The sequence below is a fragment of the Schistocerca americana genome, chromosome 8 (genome assembly GCF_021461395.2).
Source record: "Schistocerca americana isolate TAMUIC-IGC-003095 chromosome 8, iqSchAmer2.1, whole genome shotgun sequence".
NCBI lineage: Eukaryota > Metazoa > Arthropoda > Insecta > Orthoptera > Acrididae > Schistocerca > Schistocerca americana.
The window spans coordinates 399040990-399067268 of NC_060126.1; the positions used below are offsets into that span (position 1 = coordinate 399040990).

Genomic DNA, 26279 nt, shown 5'->3' on the forward strand with positions numbered 1-26279 from the left:
GCCATGTCAAAATACTTTGTGCATATGCCATTTTTGAGTTTGTTCACGACTCAAATTCCTCCTAACAATTTTTTTCAGAGCGCAGTGTCACTGCTGTAGATTTTTTTACTAGGCCTATCAAGTCCTCATCTCCTTTCCCCACATAACTACAATCACATTGAATTTGCAGACAACCACAAAAATTTAATTTATCTGTGCAATGAATGCAATCTGCTCTCGTAATGGAATTCTTGTTGCTTGAATTGGTCTAAGAATGTTCCAGTAAAAGTGATGACATAAATTTGTTGCTAGACATGGCATTATATGAAAACGCTTTGTTACCGTTTCAAAACCAGTCAGTGTAGTTTTTCATCCATTCCAAGATGATTTTTTTTTTTGTACTGGATGTATCATTCAGCAATAAATGACTTGAGCTACTACAAACACAGATCTACTGGATAGCTTTTCAAGTATTTCCCTGAACCACTCTTACAGTGTCTTGCTTTAATATTCAAATGATCTGCAACACCTTTGAACTCTGCAAAGCACAAGTCAGTATTTTGCACTAACCCATCTTCATTCCTAATATGACATACCACTGCCCTCTTTCCACTTCCACATGGTGTCTGGATTCCTCTTTCGTACACTATACATGTGGTAATCGTACCCATTTCTCGGTGATGAACGGATTTTGTTAAATTATCAAAAAAATCTCACCTATACTAAAATTTTCCATCTGAATCTTCACCTTTTCTGTAGTCCTTCTGCTGTTTTTACATGGAGAATTCATTGAATACAAATTTCTGTCTCCTAGTGAGACTGTTTTGAAGGTACATGGTATGGGTGGGCAACCAGCAGGCCGGATGTTTGTAAGACAGCACTTCCAAAATAACAATGTTCTCAATGCACAAATAACTAAACACTTGAAGACAGGGCAGGCATAAAATGAACGTACTCTCAAAAATGCATGTTTTGAGGCATAATTTGTTGGCAAGGAACGTCAAGAATGCGGTACTTCATGTTGGTGCATTATCCTATAAACAATACTATCATGGGTGCCACAGTTCTGACTTTATGCACTACGAGCGCTGATGGTGTGTCACGTGATGAGGCAGCCCACAAGCTTAAGTAATTACGCGAATCAGGCCCATGGGTCACCAATGGTTGTCCATGACTGGTACACAGTAACTGAAGTTTTACAACATTCTCTTCAGATTAATTTCACTATATTCATACATTAAATAGTTATATTTACTAGTTGCGACACACAGTTGCTCTTACTCTGTTCGCCTTTGTCCTCAAAATACATGTGGGAATTGCGCACCATGGACATCTTACAATTTTGGCAATTAGACAGACTCTTGATAAAGAACAAAGCAAAATAATAATATCAAAATCACTATGTGATCCACATGTCGAGCTGTGAGTGATAGCTGTTTCTGACGAGAAACAATGATGGCAACAATTCAAATTAACATATGTTAAAGATATTCAGAAACATGGCACTTGAGCAGAGGATAGTTGACAACACAAAAACAAATTCATTAAACAAAAAGCAGGAGATATAAATTCTTGATGGTGCACTTGCTATGCTAATTCACTACGAAAAATCTTAGCATTTCACAATAATCATGAAATCTTCACCTGGAAAGAACTTGAGATCCAAGGAGTAACAGATGCATTAGAGTCCACTGAGACCAGAAATTATGTTGGCACCAATGATGGAATGTCTCTCACAGTGCTTTGTTTCAGTTATTACTCATAATAATGTATAGCACATACTCTTATGAAGTCTCTCTCAGCCACGTAACCTCTTCCAGGTATTGTTTAGTGCAAATCCAGTACGTTCACTAAATTTCCACAGGCTCCTCGATGATCGAGTGCCAGCAGCCTGAAGTGTGGGCTTGAATATGTTTTTATTCCTAAGGCTGTGTTGGATAACAGCAGATTTTTCTAGATTTCTGTATATGGAGTACAGCTGACATTCATCACAAGTTACTGAGAGAGGGTTGAAGTAGACTGCCCCATGTAACTGGAATATTATAAATACCACAGCTCTTTAAAGCCTTGACTACCTTTTACAGGGAGCAACACCTCATTGACTTCCTTAGGCGACCAAAAGATGGTTTTAATCCTATGTTTGTTTAACATTCACTTGATGGGCTCCACAGAATTGGTTATCATGTGCCGATTTTGGTGTGTTGCTTGCTGCACTTTGGTGTTTTCCAGGGAGAGATGGCTTTATTTCATATGCGCAATAGCCATATTGTGTGATGACTGAGGCTGGGTGGTTAGAAAATCATCTTAGAGGTTACATAGACTGTATAACCTCTGTCTATATAGAAAACTGTGTAATCATTCAGGGAATGTGCCGAATAGAACCTGATTGTGAGAAATTCTTTATTGCACTTCTACATCAATAAAAGGTAACAGTTCAACGTGAGCATTACAAAAAAACAGTTCTTACACATTTGTACTGTGATAATCCTGTAGGAGGCTCTCATCAAAATTACATTAACTTACGTCATTTTATAAGATAAAAACATAAGGGAACAACAAATTTTAGTGGCATTATAGGAGACAGTGGTTTACTATTAAATTTCTCAATTACTTATTCTACTGGTTTTAATTTGTCTTCCATAATACAAGTGTGGAGGGTATTATTAAATTTCAGTAGTTTAAAATTAACCAAAATAAATCAACATAATACATAACAAACTCACTCTTAAGCACACTATAAAAAGGATGTCTATATCACATACAGTCCTGCAAATCTGCTTTACAATCCTAGCCTCCTCAAGACAATGGTAATGTATTTTCACATTAACCAGTTAGCTACACTGCTCAACTTTAAAATACAAAAGTTTATAAATATTTCAACATGGGAAGTAGAATAAGAGCGTGACTTCATTCTTTCATTGGACCTCTCCAATTCATAATGGCAGTGAATGGTCCAGTATAAACAGAAAAATAAATGTTACATTACTTGTCTTCACATCCACAGCTACATGACAGTGTAATATAATGTTGACAATTATCAAACTGTAGTCTTTTGTGGTAGCTGCCAAATTCCATGTGGGACAAAGAGATTGTTGTATTTCAATCATCCAATTCGAGATCTAATTCAAGATCAATTATTTCAATTTCTTTCAATGTGTTCATAACTGTGTACCTTGAGAAAGCCATGTACAGTTTACGGAACCATACGTACTGGGACTTGTGTGCTGCCATTGCTGCCTGAAACAAAAAGAAACACTTTTAGAAAGTCCTCTCTCTCTCTCTCTCTCTCTCTCTCTCTCTCTCTCTCTCTCTGTGTGTGTGTGTGTGTGTGGGGGGGGGGGGGGGGCACGCAGGCACACACGCAAGTCTCAGAAATAAAAAAAATGGACCCAAAGATACATGTCTTATACCTTGCACGCACAAAGATTTGGAAGTTGTGAAAACCTGCTTCCAGAGTAATGTACTTTAATTCATTGTCTCCCATTCAATTTATGCTTATACAATCTCTTTTTAGTGTGGCACAAACAGACACACTGTTTCTGTAACAAAGAAAGAGTTACAATACATAGAGATAATGAGACACATTACTTACAAGGGAATGGTCAGACGTGACATGCCAAAATTTGCCTGATTGCTTTGCCACTTTTAGTTAATGTCAGTTAAAATTCACAAGAGAGATTTCAACTGCCAGTTGCTGAAAAACAATTATGGAATGTGGGATTTTTGTCACAGTTTCCAAGCTTGAAACTCCCTATGGTACAGATTTGAATTCTTGTGCTATACAATGCAGCTTTCTCTCGTCACTGCTTCTATTGGCTTGTGATGCAAGTGTTGAACCAGCAACTGAAAGCATTGTAATATAATTAAATATCCATGGAGAAATAAAGAGTCATATTTAATTCATAAAGTTCCTTCTAAATTGGTGTGGAGTATACATACAGAAAGACAATGTTTGTAGCATGTCAACATTAATTTTATTTCTTGTAATCAACACAGAAATGTGACATATTGGTGCAGTATTACAAATTTATATCTTTTGTCCAGCATGAACATACAATTAAGTATGAAATTAGACAGCCATGCATGTCATGTCATAGACGGACAATCATTTTTTTTTTCCTGTGGGGAATGACATGCTGGTCATCTGGTATTACAGTATTTTTATAGGGATCTCTGAATTTGCAGACATTTGATTTTTCCACTATAATTTGGAATCATTTTGCTGCAAGTGCTAAACATTATCAGTCGGATTTTATTTAATGATAAATTTACACATTATCTATGACAATCCCAGGTAACGTCACTTTGTTTTCACTCAATACACTTTTGTGGAGTACTGTTCAACTTGTTTCACTATTGTGGTGTTGCCTTTCTATTGTATCCGCTCTAATTGGTGCCAACGCACAATAATTTCTGCTGAATAGCTATTCCAGCACAAATGCAAATACAGAAGTCTAAGTATATAACGTCTCATACACATTTATCTCCTTTCTGAACTTGCCCCAAATCTTATACATCCCGTGGACAACCAGCAGCCAGATTTCTGTTTCAGAATTTTGTCATTTACTATAGTTGGTTTCTAAATTAGTCCCCACTCTCTCCCTATTCAGCCATTTTATTCCATTTTATTTTGTCACAGACTATATCATAATAAAATCTTTGTGTTGCAGTTTGGGAATGTGTGTCTGTAGGGGTAGAGACAAACTGACTTTCGGTTGTTACTGTAATATTTATTACTGTTGACTGCAGCAGGCAAATTTAAATTCAAATATTGACAAAGTGATAAAAAATTTTCTTTACTGAATGTTCTCACTAACAGCACACAGATAACATCAATGATTATAATGCATTTAAGTACATACAGCCAAAATTTGTAATTGTTTTCATGAGGCCAGATACACGACATGTTTATATTGATAGCTGGAAAGGGATTAAACTTATATAGCACCAATCTTTAGATGTACCAAGGTAGCAGATGTTTTTTTAGTGTTTCAATGGTTTTTACATTGTATTCACTCTTTGGACTAGTGGAAATTCAAACTTGTTTTATTAGGTTACCCAATGCAATCAAAATGTTATATTTTTTGTTTTTCCTATGGGCATCTTCGGCATAAACTGACCATAAATTTTCAATATTTGATTTTTGCAGCCACAATGTCACGTAGGTCTTTTCGTGCGATTTACTGAAACCAGAATGCAAATGTTGACACAGTCAAACCTTTGTTCCTCTAATCAATATTTTCCATAAAATCATATCACTCCAACTGGACAACCAATCTGCCCTTTACTGTGAGCATTCATTCATCCTATAACTTAACAGCTCCAATGGTGAAAGTCCGTTGTTGTGAAGTGAAAGAGTTGAAAAATTTAATTACATCCCAAACCTCCCATGCAATGGATGTTTATATTTGTCTTTATAAACACAGGCCACTCCTAAATGAAAAGGGCATATACAGTCATCAGTAACTGAATTAAGCACACCTTCCTAATAATGTGTAGCACCTAGTTTCCTCTGATGATAAAGATGTCAGTTTATGTCATGTACTCCATGAGTCACATTAGGGAGACAGTATGATGGAGGACTATTCAACTGCAATCCACAATGGATGGAAAGCAGTTGGTGATCGGTCCAAGATACACTCTGTTCACGGAACATTATCCCAGATGCTTCAATAGGGTTGAAGTCAGGTAATCAGAGAGCCATCAAAGCACCTTCTTGTCTGTGATGTATTACTCAAACAAATTTTGGCACAATCTGTGAGCAAGATGGTGGTGGCCTGTCGTGCTGAAGGTTAAGATCACCTGCAAAGTTGGACAATAGTTACCTGTATAATTCACTGGTGAGAAGCAATGGCAGATGTATCAGGTGACCTGTTTCATCCTTTGTAACTCGCTCACTCCCCCCCTCCCCAACACACCCAACATCTGCCAAGACAGTGTCCTGCTGGTAAGCAAACTGCATCACTTTGTGTGATATTTGACACTCTAATACCCTGCCTTCAATGTGTACCAGTGTACTGCAACTCATCAGCGCAGGGGATTATTTCCCATGCTTTAAGCATTAAATGGCAGCGTTATGGTGCCCATATTAATCTCTGTGCACTGTGATTTTGATTTTCCCCAGACACAGATATACAAAGGGCCAATTTATTCTGTATCCCTTAATGCAGAGATGGGTCTTGATAGTATTACTGAGCTCTCCAGAGCATTGTGGCCTACTTATCTGCTGTTACAGTTCACATTAGTTGATAGCAACCCCTGTCACTGACTTTTGCTGCCCATGGAAGTTAATTCTCATGGTGTTAGTTTGCCCTGAATGCAATTCCTCATGGCACACCATTGATGAGGGATGAAAAGTAATAAGACCAGTGTCTGCTTTACCTTAAAGTTGGGAGGCCTCCACATGTCTCTGACACCTTATGATACCATCATAGTCAAATGTCCTGACACAGTGCATCTCACTCATACTGTGTACTGCAGCCAGTAAAAGGCTTAGCGACAATCACACAACACACTGAACTATTCCACTAGCCGTAGAAGACAGAAAATTTTCGGTTGTGCTTGCAGATCATTGCACCACTGTTGCCAGAAATCATCAATGGAATTTATTTTCCAGATTACATATTGCATTGCAATATTGTTTTACTGTAATTAACAAAATTTAATTTATATAACAACCCAAACATTTTACTGATATGTAAATGTATCTTCTCTGTCCAGCACAGAGCATGAAAACACGAGAAAATATTTACTGACTGCCAATGGCAACTTCTGACTCTGTGTGATATTATTAACAGCTGTATTGTGACTAGGAGTCATCAAAAAGAAGTCTATCATAGCCCTGGCAAATGACAGTCCTTCCTTTCCAAAAGATTTGCATAGGATCAGAGCTGCTGGGCTATGTTCCTGGCTCTGGCAGATACACCACAGTTACAAATTATGCCTGTACAGTTCTTAATTGTTAAAGTCCTAAGGAACTAGTTCGGAAATTTCATGTTTATAAACTTTTTCACATTATCTAAGCTGTGGTGCTGAAACAGAAGATACCTACAAACTACTGATTCTGTCACAACAGCAAACATTATGCCAGAGTATCTCTGTGTCCCTCAGTGTATGTAGTTGTTTATAACTAAAGAACTTGCAGTCTATACAAACTTTCTCCACATAAGACGGAAATGCATGGTTTTATCAAGTTTTCTTCAGGTATTTGCCTCCCACTAATCTTCCATTAGCAAACCACAATTCCTTCATTTATCATCACACTTTTGTAGCAGCCCACCACACTGATAAAGAGAAGAGCTAGTTGGCTAAAGATCTGAATTGGTCCGAAATATGTCAGTATTAGATAGCCAAAAAGTAAGTTTGACTTATGGTGCGGCAAGCAGTTATTAATGTATCTGTTACAGAGTGGAAATTTGATTCTGGGGAAAGTAGAAGAGACTTGTAGTAAGACTAAACTTTCAACCATCCTCCAATAAAACAAATTGGGAGGTGGCTCTGAGGACTATGGGACTTAACTTCTAAGGTCATCAGTCCCCTAGAACTTAGAACTACTTAAACCTAACTAACCTAAGAACATCACACACATCCATGCCCAAGGCAGGATTCGAACCTGCGACCGTAGCGGCCGCGCGGCTCCAGACTGTAGCGCCTTTAACCGCTTCGCCACCACGGCCGGCCAAATTGGGAGGTGGTGTTGGTTCTACAAGATAGTGATCCAGGTTTGACCCATGATTCACAACATGCTCTTGCATGGAAGGTTGATTTTAATGCAAATACTGCTGTAGCCCTAGTTTTATCTGGTTTGAGGCCTCTAAGAATGCACAGTTACATGTTGTGCTGTATATTCTTAAAGGTAAAAAAGCTGACGGCGCCCTTTATACCTTTGTAGGAGATGATAAAGATGTCTGGGCATAAAAAAATCAGACTGATCCATCCAGTACTTTTGTTACAGCTTTATACAAAGAAATAGCAGACAACAATATTAAAATGTATATATTTTTTTACCTTCAGAATTCTGCGCTCATTTGAAGGCAAAATATACCAATAGGTGGACAGAAAGAAGCTCAAAGGAACATCTAAGATCCAAGAATATTTCCGCACTACATTAATAGATTCCAAGGCGTACGCTCTGCAATCTGCAAAATTTATAAAATATACACATTAGAAAAAAAGAAGAATAAAAATAAGTAAATATTCTATATGGCACACCTTTTAATTTATTCTGTTACATGAAAACACACTTATTTACTCCTTTTCCACGTGTGTCATAACTACTCCACCCCCCCCCCCCCCCCTTTCCACACATTTTTATTTTATGGTTCACTCAGTTCAAAGTTCATAAAAGAAATGGAAATTTTTCATTGTTTAGTCCTATTCTCATTTCTCATCATGTTTCGTTAAAGTTACACTTACACTAAAAAACTTATGAGATGTATTTTAAAAAATATATTTACTGTATTGATATTAAAGCACTTGGACAGAATACACATATTACCAAATATGTGTGCAGGTCAAGCAAGGGAACAAATACTTACGGGACGGCCATAGACAATGTGGAAAGATTTACATCATTAAACAGCAACAAAATTATTAACACACAACATAACACATGATTAAAGAAGGTACAGAAGAAGAAATGCATGAAAATATGCATCCATTCTTCAAGCATTCGCATGGCACAATAGATATGCAAAATACAAATGAGAAAGCACTGCTTGCTATAATTCAGTTTGAATAGTTTGAACTACACATGGTAGCCTTTCAATTTCAGTTCTCTATGAAGCCCGTTTTACTGTTAGCTATTTGTTATTGTATTGTGCTTTGACTACCATGCTATATCATTGAGGAATTTTGTTTTATGGACGTTAGGCCACGTTACAAGGCATATTTCTTTGAGCCACAGTTCTTGCTGAAACAGTCTGATCATTGAAGAACTATCTTCAGGAGAAAAGGCTACTCTGACAAAGAGTAGGCCTAGATCTGGAGCTTCAAGTGAAAACAAACTAATTAAGGGAAAAGTTTTCCTCCCATTCAATTTCCACAGATTGAATCAGGAAAGTACTAACAAAACACAGTACTGACATAGTGTTTAAAACAAAAAGGCAGGTGTGGGAACATTTGAACACTGCAAAGGATCTAATTGCCACAGGAGCACACAGAGCCCCTTGACATGTGGTCAAATGCACAGAGGAACCACAAAAAGAAGCCTTCAGACCTGGCTTAATTAACAATACAGTGAGGTTGTCATCTGGGTAACAAAGATAAAGTGGCAGCAGCAAATCATTTGTTTACCGATGCTAGGGTTTTACCTATATCTGTATTTCTAAATGGTCAACACGGCTAAGGTGCACAGTCCCAGTTGCAGATTGCATAGCTAAGGGGTTCCAGGGCTAACAAAAACCCGATTTTCAATTTTTTCTAGTTATTGGCCGATTTTACAAGTTTAAAATGGTGCCATAATCTACTCATTAAGAGATATAATCTTATGTTAAAAATGTAACACGTACAACATATGTTACAATCAGAAACTACATACATGTCTTGAGACGATTATCTCACTGCAAGCAAATATTCAGAGTATATACACTCAGCATTTCAGAATGAGAGCATTTAGTGATTTGCAACAAACTTTTCACATAATTTCAAACCTTTACAAAACTTTTTCTCATCACCCACCCTTCCCTCCCGCAAAATGATGAAAGGAAAAATGTTTATCACTTACTACATTTTTGCTGTTCATGCAGTAAAACTGCCACATCAGGCATCCTGTTTTAATTTATTACTTCGCTACTACTAACTCTATTTACAAGCAGTATCCACATATACCACTAACATACCTGCAAAATTATGTAATTGTATAGCACATAATTCAGGAGATATGGCAAACACTGAAATGCGTGAAAAACTAGCATTCACTTAAAACAGAGTGTAAATTACCCCATACTGTACTCATGCAGTGTCGATACTGAGAACACTTACCAAGTTCCAACCATCTTTAAAAATAATTTCAAAGCTATTTTAAACAATTTCTCACTTACATGCTTGACGTCAAACTGGTTTGCTGTGACTCACTATGTATTCCTTTCCTGTTCCAACCTCTTCCTCTCAGAGTAGCACTTTCAACCTATGTCCTGAATTATTCGCTGGATGTACTCAATCTGTCTTCCTCTACAGTTTCTGCCCTCTACAGCTCCCTCTATTACCATGGAAGTCATTCCCCAATGTCTTAATAGATGTCCTGTCATCCTGCCCTCCTCCTTGTCAGTGTTTTCCACATATTCCTTTCCTCTCCAATTCTGTGCAGAACTACTTCATTTCTTACCTTATCAATCCACGTAATTTCAACATTCGTCTGTAGCACTACAGCTCATATGCTTCAGCTCTCTTCTGTTCTTGTTTTCCCATTATCCATGTTTCACTACCACACAATGCTGTGCTCCAAACATATATTCTTAGAAATTTCTTCCTCATGTTAGATACTAGTATACTTCTCTTTGCCTAGAACACCCTTTTTGCCAGTGTTAGTCTGCTTTTGATATCCTCCTTGCTCCATCTGTCATTAGTTATTTTGTTGCCTAGGTAGCAGAATTCCTTAACTTCATCACCACCAATTCTGATGTTAAGTTTCTTTCTGCTACTTCTCATTACTTTTGTCTTTCTTCTATTTACTCCGAATCCATATTCTGAACTCATTACACTCTTCATTCTATTCAGCATATCACATAATTATTCTTCACTTTCACTCAGGATAGCAATGTCATCAGCGTATTGTATCATTGATATCCTTTCACCCTTAATTATAATTCTATTTATGAACTTTTCTTTTATTTCCATCATTGATTGTTCGATGTACAGATTGAACAGTAATGAGTGAAAGACTGTCATACACCCTTTTTAATCCAAGCAATTTGTTCTTGGTCATCCACTCTTATTATTCCCTCTTGGCTCTTGTACATATTATACACTACTGGCCATTAAAATTGCTACACCAAGAAGAAATGCAGATAATAAACAGGTATTCATTGGACAAATATATTATACTAGAACTGACATGTGATTACATTTTCACGCAATTTGGGCGCATAGATCCTGAGAAATAAGTACCCAGAACAACCACCTCTGGCCATAATAACGGCCTTGATACGCCTAGGTGTTGAGTCAAACAGAGCTTGGATGGCTTGTACAGGTACAGCTGCCCATGCAGCTTCAACACAATGCCACAGTTCATCAAGAGTAGTGACTGGCATTTTGTGACGAGCCAGTTGCTCGGCCACCATTGACCAGACGTTTTCAATTGGTGAGAGATCTGGAGAATGTGCTGGCCAGGGCAGCAGTCGAACATTTTCTGTATCCAGAAAGGCCCATACAGGACCTGCAACATGCGTTCATGCATTATCCTGCTGAAATGTAGGATTTTGCAGGGATCGAATGAAGGGTAGAGCCACGGGTCGTAACACATCTGAAATGTAACGTCCACTGTTCAAAGTGCCGTCAATGCGAACAAGAGGTAACCGAGACGTGTAACCAATGGCACCCAATACCATCATGCCGGGTGATACGCCAGTATGGCGATGATGAATACACTTCCAATGTGCGTTCAGCGCGATGTCGCCAAACACGGATGCGACCATCATGACGCTGTAAACAAAACCTGGATTCATCCGAAAAAATGACATTTTGCCATTCGTACACCCAGGTTCGTCATTCAGTACACCATCACAGGCACTCGTGTCTGTGATGCAGCGTTAAGGGTAACCGCAGCCATGGTCTCCGAGCTGATAGTCGATGCTGCTACAAATGTCATCGAACTGTTTGTGCAGATGGTTGTCGTCTTGCAAACGTCTTCATCTGTTGACTCAGGGATCGAGACGTGGCTGCACGATCCGTTACAGCCATGCGGATAAGATGCCTGTCATCTCGAGTGCTAGTGACACGAGGCCGTTGGGATCCAGCACGGCGTTCCGTATTACCCTCCTGAACCCACCGATTCCATATTCTGCTAACAGTCAGTCACTGGAACCCGACCAAAGCGAGCAGCAATGTCGTGATATGATAAACCGCAATCACAATAGGCTACAATCTGACCTTTAACAAAGTCGGAAATGTGATTGTACGCATTTCTCCTCCTTACACGAGGCATCACAACGTTTCACCAGGCAACGCCGTCAACTGCTGTTTGCGTATGAGAAATCGGTTGGAAACTTTCCTCATGTCAGCATGTTGTAGGTGTCGCCACTGGCGCCAAACTTGTGTAAATGCTCTGAAAAGCTAATCATTTGCATATCACAGCGTCTTCTTCCTGTTGGTTAAATTTTGCGTCTGTAGCATGTCATCTTCGTGGTGTAGCAATTTTAATGGTCAGTAGTGTACTACCTATTTCTTCCTATAGCTTACCCCTATTTTCTCAGAATTTTGAACATATTGCACCACTTTATATTGTCAAACTTTTTCCAGGTCGACAAAGCATATGAATATGTCTCGATATTTCTTTATTCTTGCTCCCATTATCAACCACAATGTCAGAATTGCCTCTCTGACGCCAAACTGATCATCATCTAACCCATCCTCAATTTACTTTTCCATTCTTCTGTATATTATCCTTGTCAGCAACTTGGATGCAGCAACTATTAAGCTGATTGTGCGATAATTCTTCCACTTGTCAGCTCTTGCAGTCTTCAGAATTGGGTGGACGATATTTTTCTGAAAGTCAGATGGTATGTCACCAGACTCATACATTCTACCCATCAATGTGAATAGTCATTTTGTTGCCACTTCCCCGAATGATTTTAGAAATTCTGATGGAATGCTATCTATCCCTTCTGCTTTATTTGGTCTTAAGCCCTTCAAAGCTCTCTTAAATTCCGATTCTAATACTAGATTCCCTATCTCTTCTAAATTCACTCCTGTTTCTTCTTCTATCACTTCAGACCAATCTTCCCCCTCATAGAGGCCTTCAATGTGCTCTTTCCACTTATCTGCTCTCTCCTGCACTTCCTACTTACTTCATTTTTCAGTGACTTGTATTTCCGTATTCCTGATTTTCACAGAACATTTTTGTACTTACTTCTTTCATCGATCAGCTGAAGTATTTCTTCTGTTACCCATGGTTTCTTTGCAATAACCTTCTTTGTAACTATGTTTTTCTTACCAACTTCTGTGACTGCTCTTTTTAGAGATGTCCATTCCTCTTCAACTGTACTGCCTACTGCACTTCTCCTTATTGCTGTATTCACAGCCTTAGAGAGCTTCCAGCGTGTCTCTCCATTCCTTAGTACTTCTGTATCCTACATCTTTGCTAATTGATTCTTCCTGATTAATCTCTTAAACTTCAACCTACTCTTCATCACTATTAAATTGTGGTGAGTCTTCATCTGCTCCTGGGTAAGTCTAACAATCCAGTATCTGATTTCAGAATTTTTGTCTGACCTTGATGTAATCTTTCGATATCACCCAGCCTTTTCCAAGTATACCTCCTCCTCTTGTGATTCTTGAACTGAGTATTGCCATTACCAGCTGAAATTTAGTACGGAACTCAATCTTTCTCCCCTCTAATTCCTCATCCCAAACCCACATTCTCCTGTAACCTTTTCTTCTACTCCTTCCCCTACAACTGCATTCCAGGCCCCCATCATTATTAGATTTTCATGTCATTTTACTATTGTATTACCTTTTCAATAACCTCATATACTTTCTCTCTCTCTCAATCTTCAGCTTGTGATATCAGTATGCTTACCTGTACTATCATTGTCAGTGTTGGTTTGCTGTCGATTCTGATCACAACAGCCCTATCACTGTAATGTTCACAATAACTTGTTCTCTGCCTTACCTTCCTATTCATAAAGAATAATACCCACATTAAACCATTTTCTGCTACTGCTGATATTACCCTATTCTCATCCGACCAGAAATCCCTGTTTTCTTTCCATTTCACTTCACTGACCCCTACTGTATCTAGACTGAGCCTTTGCATTTCCCTTTTCAGATTGTATAGCTTCCCTACAGCATTCAAGCTTCTGACATTCCAGACCCCGACTCATAGAAAGTTTTCCTTCCATTGATTATTCAGTCTTTTTCTCATGGTCACCTCCTCCCCGGCAGTCCCCTCCCAGAGATACGAATGAGGGGACTATTCCAGAATCTTTTGCCAATGAAGAGATCATGACACTTTTTCAATTACAGGACACATGTCCTATGGATACATGTTATGTATGTTTAATGCAGTGGTTTCTGTTCTTTCTGCGTCCTCATGCTGTTGATGTTTGCCAATTATTTTACTTTTAATGGCAGTTTCCCACCCCAAGGACATGAGTGTACCCTGAAACTCTGTTTGCTCCTTCGCCCCCTTCAACAAGGCCATTGGCAGAATGAGGGTGACTCCTTATGCTGAAAGTTGTGATTTAAACGAGTATTTCGCTCTCATAAAAGTATATGGCCGAATGAGTCACCATGCAGGAATTGTGAAATGAACCATGTCGTCCAGGACCGGATGCCACAAATGGCGGAGATTCACCACGAGAGAGAGAAACGCACAGGTGTCTGTTGTCTATTGGGGCCTAAGTGCTGTAGTGTACAAGTGAGAAAGACGAGAACTTACATCATAGGGAAACACAGTAGAATCCGTTTGTGGCCAAGGAGGTGTAGCAGTGTTAAATATGGCAGACCTAAGATTGGCCATAAAGGGAAACATTTATGAAAACTATTTAATTCTGTAGTAATGGAGGGAATCAAGCCACAGTAATTTTAATTTGCTATCCTCCATAAAATGTCATGGTGATCCTAATAAAACTTTAGTATTGATTGTATCTATAATAGTTTACAATTTACTGTTAAAGTGAAATTCACAAGTTTGTAACAAAGATCTCAGAGCTAAAATCTGAACGCTTTAGTTGATCTTAATGATCGACAGTTCATATATAAGCGCATCATTAAAATGACAAATGTTGTAAATATCAACTCTGTAACTTCGTTTAGTTAAAAGATATAGTAAATTTAAATTATCAGTATTTTCAGTTAAGCATGAGATCATCATTTCCTCCACACAAAACACACTGAACGATGACAGCAAGACACCTTACTGAATCATTAGGTAATGGAATATTTGTTGTGAAGTTTAGTGCATAATACTTACTTTTGTTCTTGATCTATTTATCAGAAAGCACATTGGTGCGGAGCTACTGGCCATGGCATTCAAGGTTAAGAAGGAAATTCTATTGGTTTTATGTAAAAGAATTTTACATTTATTATGTAATGGATATTATTGTTACTTTATTTAGAACGTGAAAGTGGTCAAGCTTTGATTATTTAAATATGCTAAAACGTAAAGTAGTGTAGAGTAAGCTGTAGCCAATCAGATGGACAGCTTCAGGAAAGGGAACTGCACTAGTCAGTTGAGCAAAGATGTTCGGTGTGTGGGAAATGAAGTCGGATACAGACAGTGGGCAGTTCTGGTCTAGACACCAAAGGGCGAGTGCTGGTAGAGACGCGAACGTGAACAGTCGGTCTTTAGGCAGCTAGGAAGTGAAACGACTTTGAAAATTTCACATTGTGTGGTATCGTGGGTCTTAGTCTCTGAGCGGTGAGCAGCCACGTGCCTGGCGTAAACTCTAACTTTTCATGTAGTTAATAATGTGGAGTAATGAACTTGCAATTCATGAGGAGATTGTGAATGATCGAACTGTGTCAAATGGATATGGGCTCGAGTTTAACAGTAATTCTAAATACGACCACTTTCGCTATTAGTTTGCTGTCTGAATAAACATTATTCTAACCAATTCGCAACTGTGTGGCCTACATCATTTATGAACCGTTAATTTAGTTCCCAAAGTTTTGTATGTTATATTAACTTTGTATTTCGCAAACTTGCCATCAGCCAGGCAATTTAACCAAAGGGTCACAAATGTCTGATGTAGGGTGTGTAATGCAACACGTGCGGTTCAACCCCTAGATGAGTTTGGGGCATGACATTTCCACAATGATGAACCACATGTGAGCCCAAACATCTTTGTTACGTTAGCTCGCAAAGTCTTGGGCCGCCAATAGAGTTGGTATGTAACATGACTGCTTTTGTTGGTGAACCTGCCTCTGACAGGAGAAGATATGTGTTGGAACTGGAGAAGGATGTGTTGGATGCATGTATCATACAGGCCCTGCATCTGGGTCTTCCACAAGAGCATGTCCTGTGTTGCAAGGCATTGGGAGTACAAATGGCATTGGGATGGAATAAGATACTTTGTAGATTGTGTGAGTGGTGAAATACCACTTGGGAAGGGGGTGAGGACTGTTTATATGATGTAGGATGTTTCTCATTTCTGGGCATAAATCCTCATATTATAAAATGCCTGCAACATATCCTTCGCCAGGATTTCTGCCTGGAAATGAGGAACGTTCTATATCCTACAAACAGTGCTCACCCCTTCCAAAATGGTATTTCACTGCCCACCCAATCCAAAAAGTATCTTATTCCATCATTAAGCCACACCTACTGCCAGTCCCTTGCCACATAGGTAATCCCCCTATGGAAGACCCAGGTGCAGGAACTGTCTGATACAGCCCTCCCCACCCTCTCCCCATCCTACATATCTGCTCCAGTCCCAACACAGGCATATCTTTTCCTATCAGAGACAGCAGGGTGTAATGGGACACCATCCTCTAACACTACCTTTTTTTTATATAGAAATAACCGATACCATGTATACTATCACTTCTTGTAAAGGTGAACATTATATCAGCTGTTTAACTGAATGAACTTCATATGATTTTGTATACGATGTGTTATGTTTCGGGCTAAAATATGTAAAAAGAAATCAATTTGTTAGTACTCTGCATGTAGAGTTAAAATTACTCTTCTTTTAGAAATATCTGAAATTACGAAATATCTGGCATACTTAAAATTCCTATTATTGATTGCACAATCTAACATTAATTATTAAATCTATTTCTGGATTCATTTATAAAATAATGATATAATGTGGTAAAGATTCTTCTTCTGTCAAGAAAGTTTGTAAACTCTTTTGCTTTGTAAATTCTTTGGAATATTGTTGAGTACCGCAGAATGTGGGTAGTAGAGGGCATGCCTCTGATGGAACCACGACGTGTAGCCAGGCAAATGGAGATACAGAATAAGGATCCTTTTTGAGCTCTGTCAGATGCTGATAATGAGTGTGTGGCATCTCCGGGTCCTTCATCGTGATCACTCAACATTTGAAGCTATTCACGCCCAGTAAATAGGGTGATTCTGTGACAGTGTCACAAACTTTCAGGGACGTAGGGTAAATGCACCAATTTGAGGTAAGGGACCCTGGTCTGGAAATGACAACCTAAAGTTATATATGAAAATCACTTTGCTTCCTCCGAAAATGAGCCCTTTCTACTGCAAGCTTTTTGCTTTCCGTATTTTGGGAGGAGGTTGTATGGACCAAAATAAAGACAAAAAAGGTCCAGTGAAGCTGAGCTCTAAAGTAAATACCTTAAGAGCTATGAGCTCTTGTTCATCTTTGTTACTGTAAAACACATCTCTTCTGTTGGACAAGTCCTTATAGCTCGTAAGGATACAGGGTACTTTCCCAGCTCAATATTATGTAAAAATCAACACCTATTTCTTTCAGGCACTGTTTATAATGTATATGTTTTACAGACTTTTTGTTGATAACAGGTAAAGCAGCATACTTTCTAAACAGATTAGAAGTATTTTGAATATTTTTGAACTTGTTTAGGGCTATTTAAAAAATTACAAAGAAATTGATGCAATTTTTTTCCACAATGCTTCCTCAAATTGAGGTACCATTTAATCCAATGTTATGCATTTGAAGGAGACCAAATTTTTACCAGATATGTATGACATGATGACTGTGGTACCAGACCTATTTAATTCCACCTAAATATGTATATCAAAATGATAAAAAATTACATCTTACATTTTAATTTTTATAATTTTTTTCCTAATAAAATGTTATTTTTCTATAATTTAGTTGACTCTGCAATAAAGCTTAGGTCTACTACATAACTACGGACTATTGCAAGTTACAGAAAAAATTTAAAGAAATGCTTTATAAACTTTAGGAAATATTTGTACCTGAATTTTTAAAAATACAATTTGCGGGAAACTGCGAATGACGATATGAGTCCAATTAAACCATGCCTCAGAACATTCCTGAAGCATAGTCTTCATCCTGTAAAATTTCTTCATCTTCAAGCTTCCTCTTGGCATTCATTCTAGCACTTCTTGCTCCTTTGGTAACTTGAAGAGCGATTCAGCTTCATGCACCCACTGTCTGTCACACGCAAGCAATTGATCTTCCATATTAGAGTCACATTTTATGCCTAATTTTCTCAGGACTTTCAACCTTCCTATCTCTCCATCATTGAAACGTATCACTGCATCTAGTACACTAACTTTTAATGTATTTAATCCTACAAAAACATTCTTGGGTAATCTTTCCCATATGCAAAGTTTGAAACTTTCATTTGTATTCTGAGTGCCCCCATGAAGATGTTTACTAAGCAAAACAGGGTCACTCAGGTCTCTAAAAATTGGTTTTATTTCAGTCATAACAGGCTCAGGTAGCGAACGCTTTTTAATTCTATATTTGACCACTTTCTTTTGCTTTTTGGTAATCACACCAAGAACCTGCTTCTTTAGGACAAAGTCCGTGAACAGGGTGGTCATCTGTGGACAACTTATGAAAGTAGGTGGCCCATACAGCTTTTCTCATTGCTGTAACATCATTCAGAGGTGTAGTTCGTCTAATGGCCAGTCCATAACAACACTGAAGACTGTCTATTTCAGTTTCTGTCAATTTGCCTCGGCCAGACAGAGATTTTCGATCAGATAGCAACTTTCCTTCCATTTCTCTTTGTAGCTTCCTCAATCTAGCACCCATCCTCTTTTGCAAATGTCCACAACATTCCAGTTTTGTTACCAAGGTACGACCATAAACATTGAACTCATTAATTTTACTGAAAGCTTTAGAGTCCCCATCGCCTAGGTACTTCATATATCTAATGTTATGAACGGGCAGTGACCTCTGAAATATTTTTAGAGGTCCATCACACTCTATATCTTGTATAAGAACATGATGAAAGGCCCCCAGGATGCCATAAAATTAAGATTTATTAAAAAACAAAAAAATTGAAACACCGAGTAACCAGAGGGTTGGCAAAAACATTAATTATGAATGCGCGGTAAGGTGCAGACAAATGAAAACATTTTCTCATTCATTTTGTTGTACAGTTCTTTTTTTTTTGACAGACACAGTCAAACTCTCTCATATGTAGAAGGACGATGAGGATGTGCGATTTTAGAGATGAAGTATTGTGATGTCAATGTATTGTATGTGTGAGTGAATAAAGTAATGTTAAAGAACCATATCAAACATTTTATTTGTTGAAGTAAATGAAGAGGAAAGTTACAGGAAGAGGATTTTCGTGATTACGACAAGCGCTGGTGTCCCGGAGTCCTCCACCGCCTGCAGCTTCAACAAAAATGTAAGGAAGTCCGATGCCCAAAAGAATGCCAATAACCACAGAACATTTTAACAATGCAACTATATTCATATTAAAAAAAAAAAAAAAAAAAGTGATGTAACTTACCAAACAAAAGCGTTGGTATGTTGATAAGAGACACAAACACAAACACACAAAATTCAAGCTTTAACCCATGGTTGCTTCATTCAAAAACAGAAAGAGAAAGTAAGATGACAGAAAAGATTTCGAAATGCAACAGTGACAATAACAAACGTATTCATATTCAATTTTATTTATTTACATTTTTTTGTGTATTACAACCTCCACTGTAACCATAATAATTTTTAGAACACTGATGTTCAATATGTCCTTCAGTGTTACCATGGCAGGTGTGGCAGTACTTAGATAAGCACTCAACATCAACTTTTCCATTCTCCAGAGAAGTAGCACTTACAACACCATTGAAGGAACGATGTCCTCAATGTTGCAATGTCCCATCAAGTGCAACAGCAATGTCCGTCATTCCACTAATCTTTACAGTTTCTTCTACTGCACGTTTCATTGATGCTTTAGACACAACTAAAAGTATTTTTATGTACTTGCTGAACCTACTGGAAGGAGGACAAAGGCCCATCAAACCACAAGACGTTTGAGCAGCCTTTTTTCCTTTCCTTATTGCACACATTGCATACACTAACACCAAATTCACATCATATGAATTATGCACAGTTTTAGAAGTCATTTTCGAGGTAGATTTATTGCAGGATCTACATAGAACAACTAATTTTGGCGCTAAACCCTTCCTGCTATTTTGTTGTTCAGTTATGATGATGATGATGGTGATGATGTTTGGTTTGTGGGGCACTCAACTGCATGGTTATCAGCGCCCGTACAAATTCCCAATTTTTGCTTAATCCAAACTTGACACTTTCATGAATGATGATGAAATGATGCGGACAAAACAAACACTCAGTCATCTAGAGGCAGATGAAAATCCCTGAACACCACCAGGAATCGAACCCGGAAGCGAGAACGCGACCGCGAGACCATGAGCTGCAGTCATTGTTCAGTTATTTCCAGAGAGCCTACACCATCACACTGTTTACGTTTCGCCACTTCCTTTATCAAAGAAGATAAGATGCCCACAGCAGCAACACCAACAAATCCACTACAAAGAGCGTCATTGTTAACACAAAAATTTGAATCACCAAGAGGCATGCTATGTGGCAGTTTCTTCCCTGAAGAACTGATACATAGGTTACTTTCCACAGTGTGGCTTGCTTTTCTTGTGAACTGGTTACCACAGAATTTACTTTTATTGAATTTCTTGGCATGTGGCATAGTTTGTATTTATTGCACACTACTACACTATCTAGCTGTAAAATACTAACACGAATTCTTTACAGACGAATGGAAGAACTGGTAGAAGCGGACCTCGGGGAAGATCAGTTTGGATTCCGTAGAAATGTTGGAACACGTGAGGCAATACTAACCTTACGACTTATCTTAGAAGAAAGATTAAGAAAAGGCAAACCTAAGTTTCTAGCATTTGTAGACTTAGAGAAAGCTTTTGACAACGTTAACTGGAATACTCTCTTTCAAATTCTGAAGGTGCCAGGGGTGAAATACAGGGAGCGAAAGGCTATTTACAATTTGTACAGAAACCAGATGGCAGTTATAAGAGTCGAGGGGCATGAAAGGGAAGCAGTGGTTGAGAAAGGAGTGAGACAGGGTTGTAGCCTCTCCCCGATGTTATTCAATCTGTATATTGAGCAAGCAGTAAAGGAAACAAAAGAAAAATTCGGAGTAGGTATTAAAATTCATGGAGAAGAAGTAAAAACTTTGAGGTTCGCCGATGACATTGTAATTCTGTCGGAGACAGCAAAGGACTTGGAAGAGCAGTTGAACGGAATGGACAGTGTCTTGAAAGGAGGATATAAGATGAACATCAACAAAAGCAAAACGAGGATAATGGAATGCAGTCAAATTAAATCGGGTGATGCTGAGGGGATTAGATTAGGAAATGAGACATTTAAAGTAGTAAAGGAGTTTTGCTATTTAGGGAGTAAAATAACTGATGATGGTCGAAGTAGAGAGGATATAAAATGTAGACTGGCAATGGCAAGGAAATCGTTTCTGAAGAAGAGAAATTTGTTAACATCGAGTATAGATTTAAGTATCAGGAAGTCGTTTCTGAAAGTATTTGTATGGAGTGTACCCATGTATGGAAGTGAAACATGGACGATAACCAGTTTGGACAAGAAGAGACTAGAAGCTTTCGAAATGTGGTGCTACAGAAGAATGCTGAAGATAAGGTGGGTAGATCACGTAACTAATGAGGAGGTATTGAATAGGATTGGGGGGAAGAGAAGTTTGTGGCACAACTTGACTAGAAGAAGGGATCGGTTGGTAGGACATGTTTTGAGGCATCAAGGGATCACAAATTTAGCATTGGAGGGCAGCGTGGAGGGTAAAAATCATAGAGGGAGACCAAGAGATGAATACACTAAGCAGATTCAGAAGGATGTAGGTTGCAGTAGGTACTGGGAGATGATGAAGCTTGCACATGATAGAGTAGCATGGAGAGCTGCATCAAACCAGTCTCAGGACTGAAGACCACCACCACCACCACCACCACCACCACCACCACAACAACAACAACAACAACAACATCTTTCAGAACTATTATTGTTGTTGTTGTTGTGGTCTTCAGTCCTGAGACTGGTTTAATGCAGCTCTCCGTGCTACTCTATCCTGTGCAAGCTTCTTCATCTCCCAGTACTTACTGCAACCTACATCCCTCTGAATCTGCTTAGTGTATTCACCTCTTGGTCTTCCTCTATGATTTTTACCCTCCACACTGCCGTCCAATGCTAAATTTGTGGTCCCTTGATGCCTCAGAACATGTCCTACTAACCGGTCCCTTCCTCGTGTCAAGTTGTGCCACAAACTCCTCTTCTCCCCAATCCTATTCAATACCTCCTCATTAGTTACGTGATCTACCCACCTTATCTTCAGCATTCTTCTGTAGCACCACAATTCGAAAGCTTCTATTCTCTTCTTGTCCAAACTGGTTATCGTCCATGTTTCATCTCCATACATGGCTATACTCCATACAAATACTTTCAGAAACGACTTCCTGACACTTAAATCTATACTCGATGTTAACAAATTTGTCTTCTTCAGAAACACTTTCCTTGCCATTGCTAGTCTACATTTTATATCCTCTCTATTTCGACCATCATCAGTTATTTTGCTCCCCAAATAGCAAAACTCCTTTACTACTTTAAATGTCTCATTCCCTGATGTAATTCCCTCAGCATCAGCCGACTTAATTCGACTACATTCCATTATCCTCGTTTTGCTTTTGTTGATGTTAATCTTATATCCTCCTTTCAAGACACTTTCCATTCCGTTCAACTGCTCTTCCAAGTCCTTTGCTGTCTCCGACAGAATTACAATGTCATCGGCGAATCTCAAAGTGTTTATTTCTTCTCCATGGATTTTAATATCTACTCCAAATTTTTCTTTTGTTTCCATTACTGCTTGCTCAATATACAGATTGAATAACATCGGGGAGAGGCTACAACCCTGTTTCACTCCCTTCCCAACCGCTGCTTCCCTTTCATGCCCCTCGACTCTTATAACTGCCATCTGGTTTCTGTACAAACTGTAAATATCCTTTCGCTCGCTGTATTTTACCCCTGCCACCTTTAGAATTTGAAAGGGAGTATTCCAGTCAACATTGTCAAAAGCTTTCTCTAAGTCTACAAATGCTAGAAACGTAGGTTTGCCTTTCCTTAATCTTTCTTCTAAGGTAAGTCTTAAGGTCAGTATTGCCTCACGTGTTCCAATATTTCTACGGAATCCAAACTGATTTTCCCCAAGGTTGGCTTCTACTAGTTTTCCCATTCGTCTGTAAAGAATTCGCATTAGTATTTTGCACCTGTCGCTTATTAAACTAATTATTCGGTAATTTTCACATCTGTCAACACCTGCTTTCTTTGGGATTGCAATTATTATATTCTTCTTGAAGTCTGAAGGTATTTCGCCTGTCTCATTCATATTGCTCACCAGATGGTAGAGTTTTGTCAGTACTGGCTCTCCCAAGGCTGTCAGTAGTTCTAATGGAATGTTGTCTACCCCCGGGACCTTGTTTTGACTCAGGTCTTTCAGTGCTCTGTCAAACTCTTCCCTCAGTATCGTATCTCCCATTTCATCTACATCCTCTTCCATTTCCAGAATATTGTCCTCAAGTATGTCGCCCTTCCACCTTTCTGCTTTCCCTTCTTTGCTTAGAACTGGGTTTCTATCTGAGTTCTTGATATTCATACAAGTGGTTCTCTTTTCTCTAAAGGTCTCTTTAATTTTCCTGTAGGCAGTATCTATCTTACCCCTAGTGAGATAAGCCTCTACATCCTTACATTTGTCCTCTAGCCATCCCTGCTTAGCCATTTTGCACTTCCTGTCGATCTCATTTTTGAGACGTTTGTATTCCCTTTTGCCTGCTTCATTTACTGCGTTTTTATATTTTCTCTTTTCATCAATTAAATTCAATATTTCTTCTGTTACCCAAGGATTTCTACTAGCCCTCATCTTTTTACCTACTTGATCCTCTGCTGCCTTCACTACTTCAACCCTCAGAGCTACCCATTCTTCTTCTACTGTATTTCTTTCCCCCCCATTTGTGACAATTGTTCCCTTATGCTCTCCCTGAAACTCTGTACAACCTCTGGTTTAATCAGTTTGTCCAGATCCCATCTCCTTAAATTCCCACCTTTTTGCAGTTTCTTCAGTTTTAATCTACAGCTCATAACCAATAGATTGTGGTCAGAGTCCACATCTGCCCCTGGAAATGTCTTACAATTTAAAACCTGGTTCCTAAATCTCTGTCTTACCATTATATAATCTATCTGATACCTTCTAGTATTTCCAGGATTCTTCTTTTATGATTCTTGAACCAAGTGTTAGCTATGATTAAGTTATGCTCTGTGCAAAATTCTACCAGGCGGCTTCCTCTCATTTCTTAGCCCTAATCCATATTCACCTACTACGTTTCCTTCTTCTTCCTTTTCCTATTGTCGAATTCCAGTCACCCATGACTATAAAATTTTCGTCTCCCTTCACTACCTGAATAATTTCTTTTATCTCATCATACATTTCATCAATTTCTTCATCAACTGCAGAGCTAGTTGGCATATGAACTTGTACTATTGTAGTAGGTGTGGGCTTCGTGTCTATCTTGACCACAATAATGCGTTCACTATGCTGTTTGTAGTAGCTTACCCACACTCCTATTTTTTTATTCATTATTAAACCTACTCCTGCATTACCCCTATTTGATTTTGTATTTATAACTCTGTATTCACCTGACCAAAAGTCTTGTTTCTCCTGCCACCGAACCTCACTAATTCCCACTATATCTAACTTTAACCTACCGATTTCCCTTTTTAAGTTTTCTAACCTACCTGCCTGATTAAGGGATCTGACATTCCACGCTCCGATCCGCAGAACGCCTTTTCTTTCTCATGATAACGACGTCCTCTTGAGTAGTGCCTGCCTGGAGATCGGAATGGGAGACTATTTTACCTCCGGAATATTTTACCCAAGAGGATGCCATCATCATTAACTATACAGTAAAGCTGCATGCCCTCGGGAAAAATTATGGCTGTAGTTTCCCCTTGCTTTCAGCCGTTCGCAGTACCAGCACAGCAAGGCCGTTTTGGTTAGGGTTACAAGACCAGATCAGTCAATCATCCAGACTGTTGCCCTTGCAACTACTGAAAAGGCTGCTGCCCCTCTTCAGGAACCACACATTTGTCTGGCCTCTCAACAGATACCCTTCCGTTGTGGTTGCACCTATGGTACGGCCATCTGTATCGCTGAGGCACGCAAGCCTCCCCACCAACGGCAAGGTCCACGGTTCATGGAGGGAGGTCAGAACCATTAGTTACTGCCTTTGGGAGAAGATGAGGATAGGTTGGTTAAAGTTACATTAAAAATACACACACACACACACACACACACACACACACACACACACACACACAGACACAGACACAGACACAGACACACCATCAGCCTTACTTCACGTGATTCCACATAAATACAAATGCTTCACAGGTATCAGAAGTATATGGGCAGGGTGGAAACACGGACAAGGAAAAAAATGTCCCGGATTTCCCGACTAAGAGAACACTTTCTCCCAGGTGAAAACACCCTTTTTCCGTGTTAAGTGACAGTATATTTTCCCTCGGAACTGAATGGTTATGGTTTTATACACAGGCGTAGAATTTCCCGGCACTTTAGAAAACTAAACTCAGGGAAAAAAACATGTTTTGCAAAGATTTTGATGTGAAGCAACATGTACCCTGGATATTTTCGTATTGCTAAAGTATAAATTCTAATTCCATCAAAAACTGCATGTTACTTTCCCAAGCAATGAAATCGGGATTGCGATGCGCTTTTGTAAGCCAGTCACACTCATGTCACATGATCTCACCAGCCGATGACAGCTGATATTCAGAGCATAGTGCACGTGATGTAGTCAGCCAATAGCAAGATCACTGTTAAGTAGCGTGGACACACAAACAAGAAAAGTCAATTGTTTAAATTGATATACATAGTGTTACTACAAGAAAAGAAAAGCTTTCACATATAATATTCGTCTCTAAGGTTAATACTGCAAGAGAAGCTAAGCTTCCACATATAATGCTGATCTTTTTGCGCATGTTACACTTTAAGATATATCACACAAATGTGCCAGTAAAAATTTTAATAGTGAGATAAATGTCTGATCTGCTGGGCTCGAAATTCTTCTAAATGGCTCGTCATCA

At 38.8% G+C, this 26279-nt stretch overlaps 1 protein-coding gene across 1 annotated transcript in view; it reads right to left on the reverse strand.

Annotated features, from left to right (window-relative positions):
• Positions 1-2365: 2365 nt before the first annotated feature.
• Positions 2366-26279, reverse strand: part of LOC124544994 (N-acetylglucosaminyl-phosphatidylinositol de-N-acetylase) — a 114825-nt gene continuing 90911 nt past the window's right edge. The window contains exons 5-6 of the mRNA XM_047123750.1: positions 7987-8117; positions 2366-3216 (exon numbers count right to left, since the gene is read on the reverse strand). Of these exons, the coding sequence (XP_046979706.1) occupies positions 3079-3216; positions 7987-8117 (269 nt within the window). The 3' untranslated portion in view covers positions 2366-3078. The remainder of the gene's footprint in view (positions 3217-7986; positions 8118-26279) is intronic.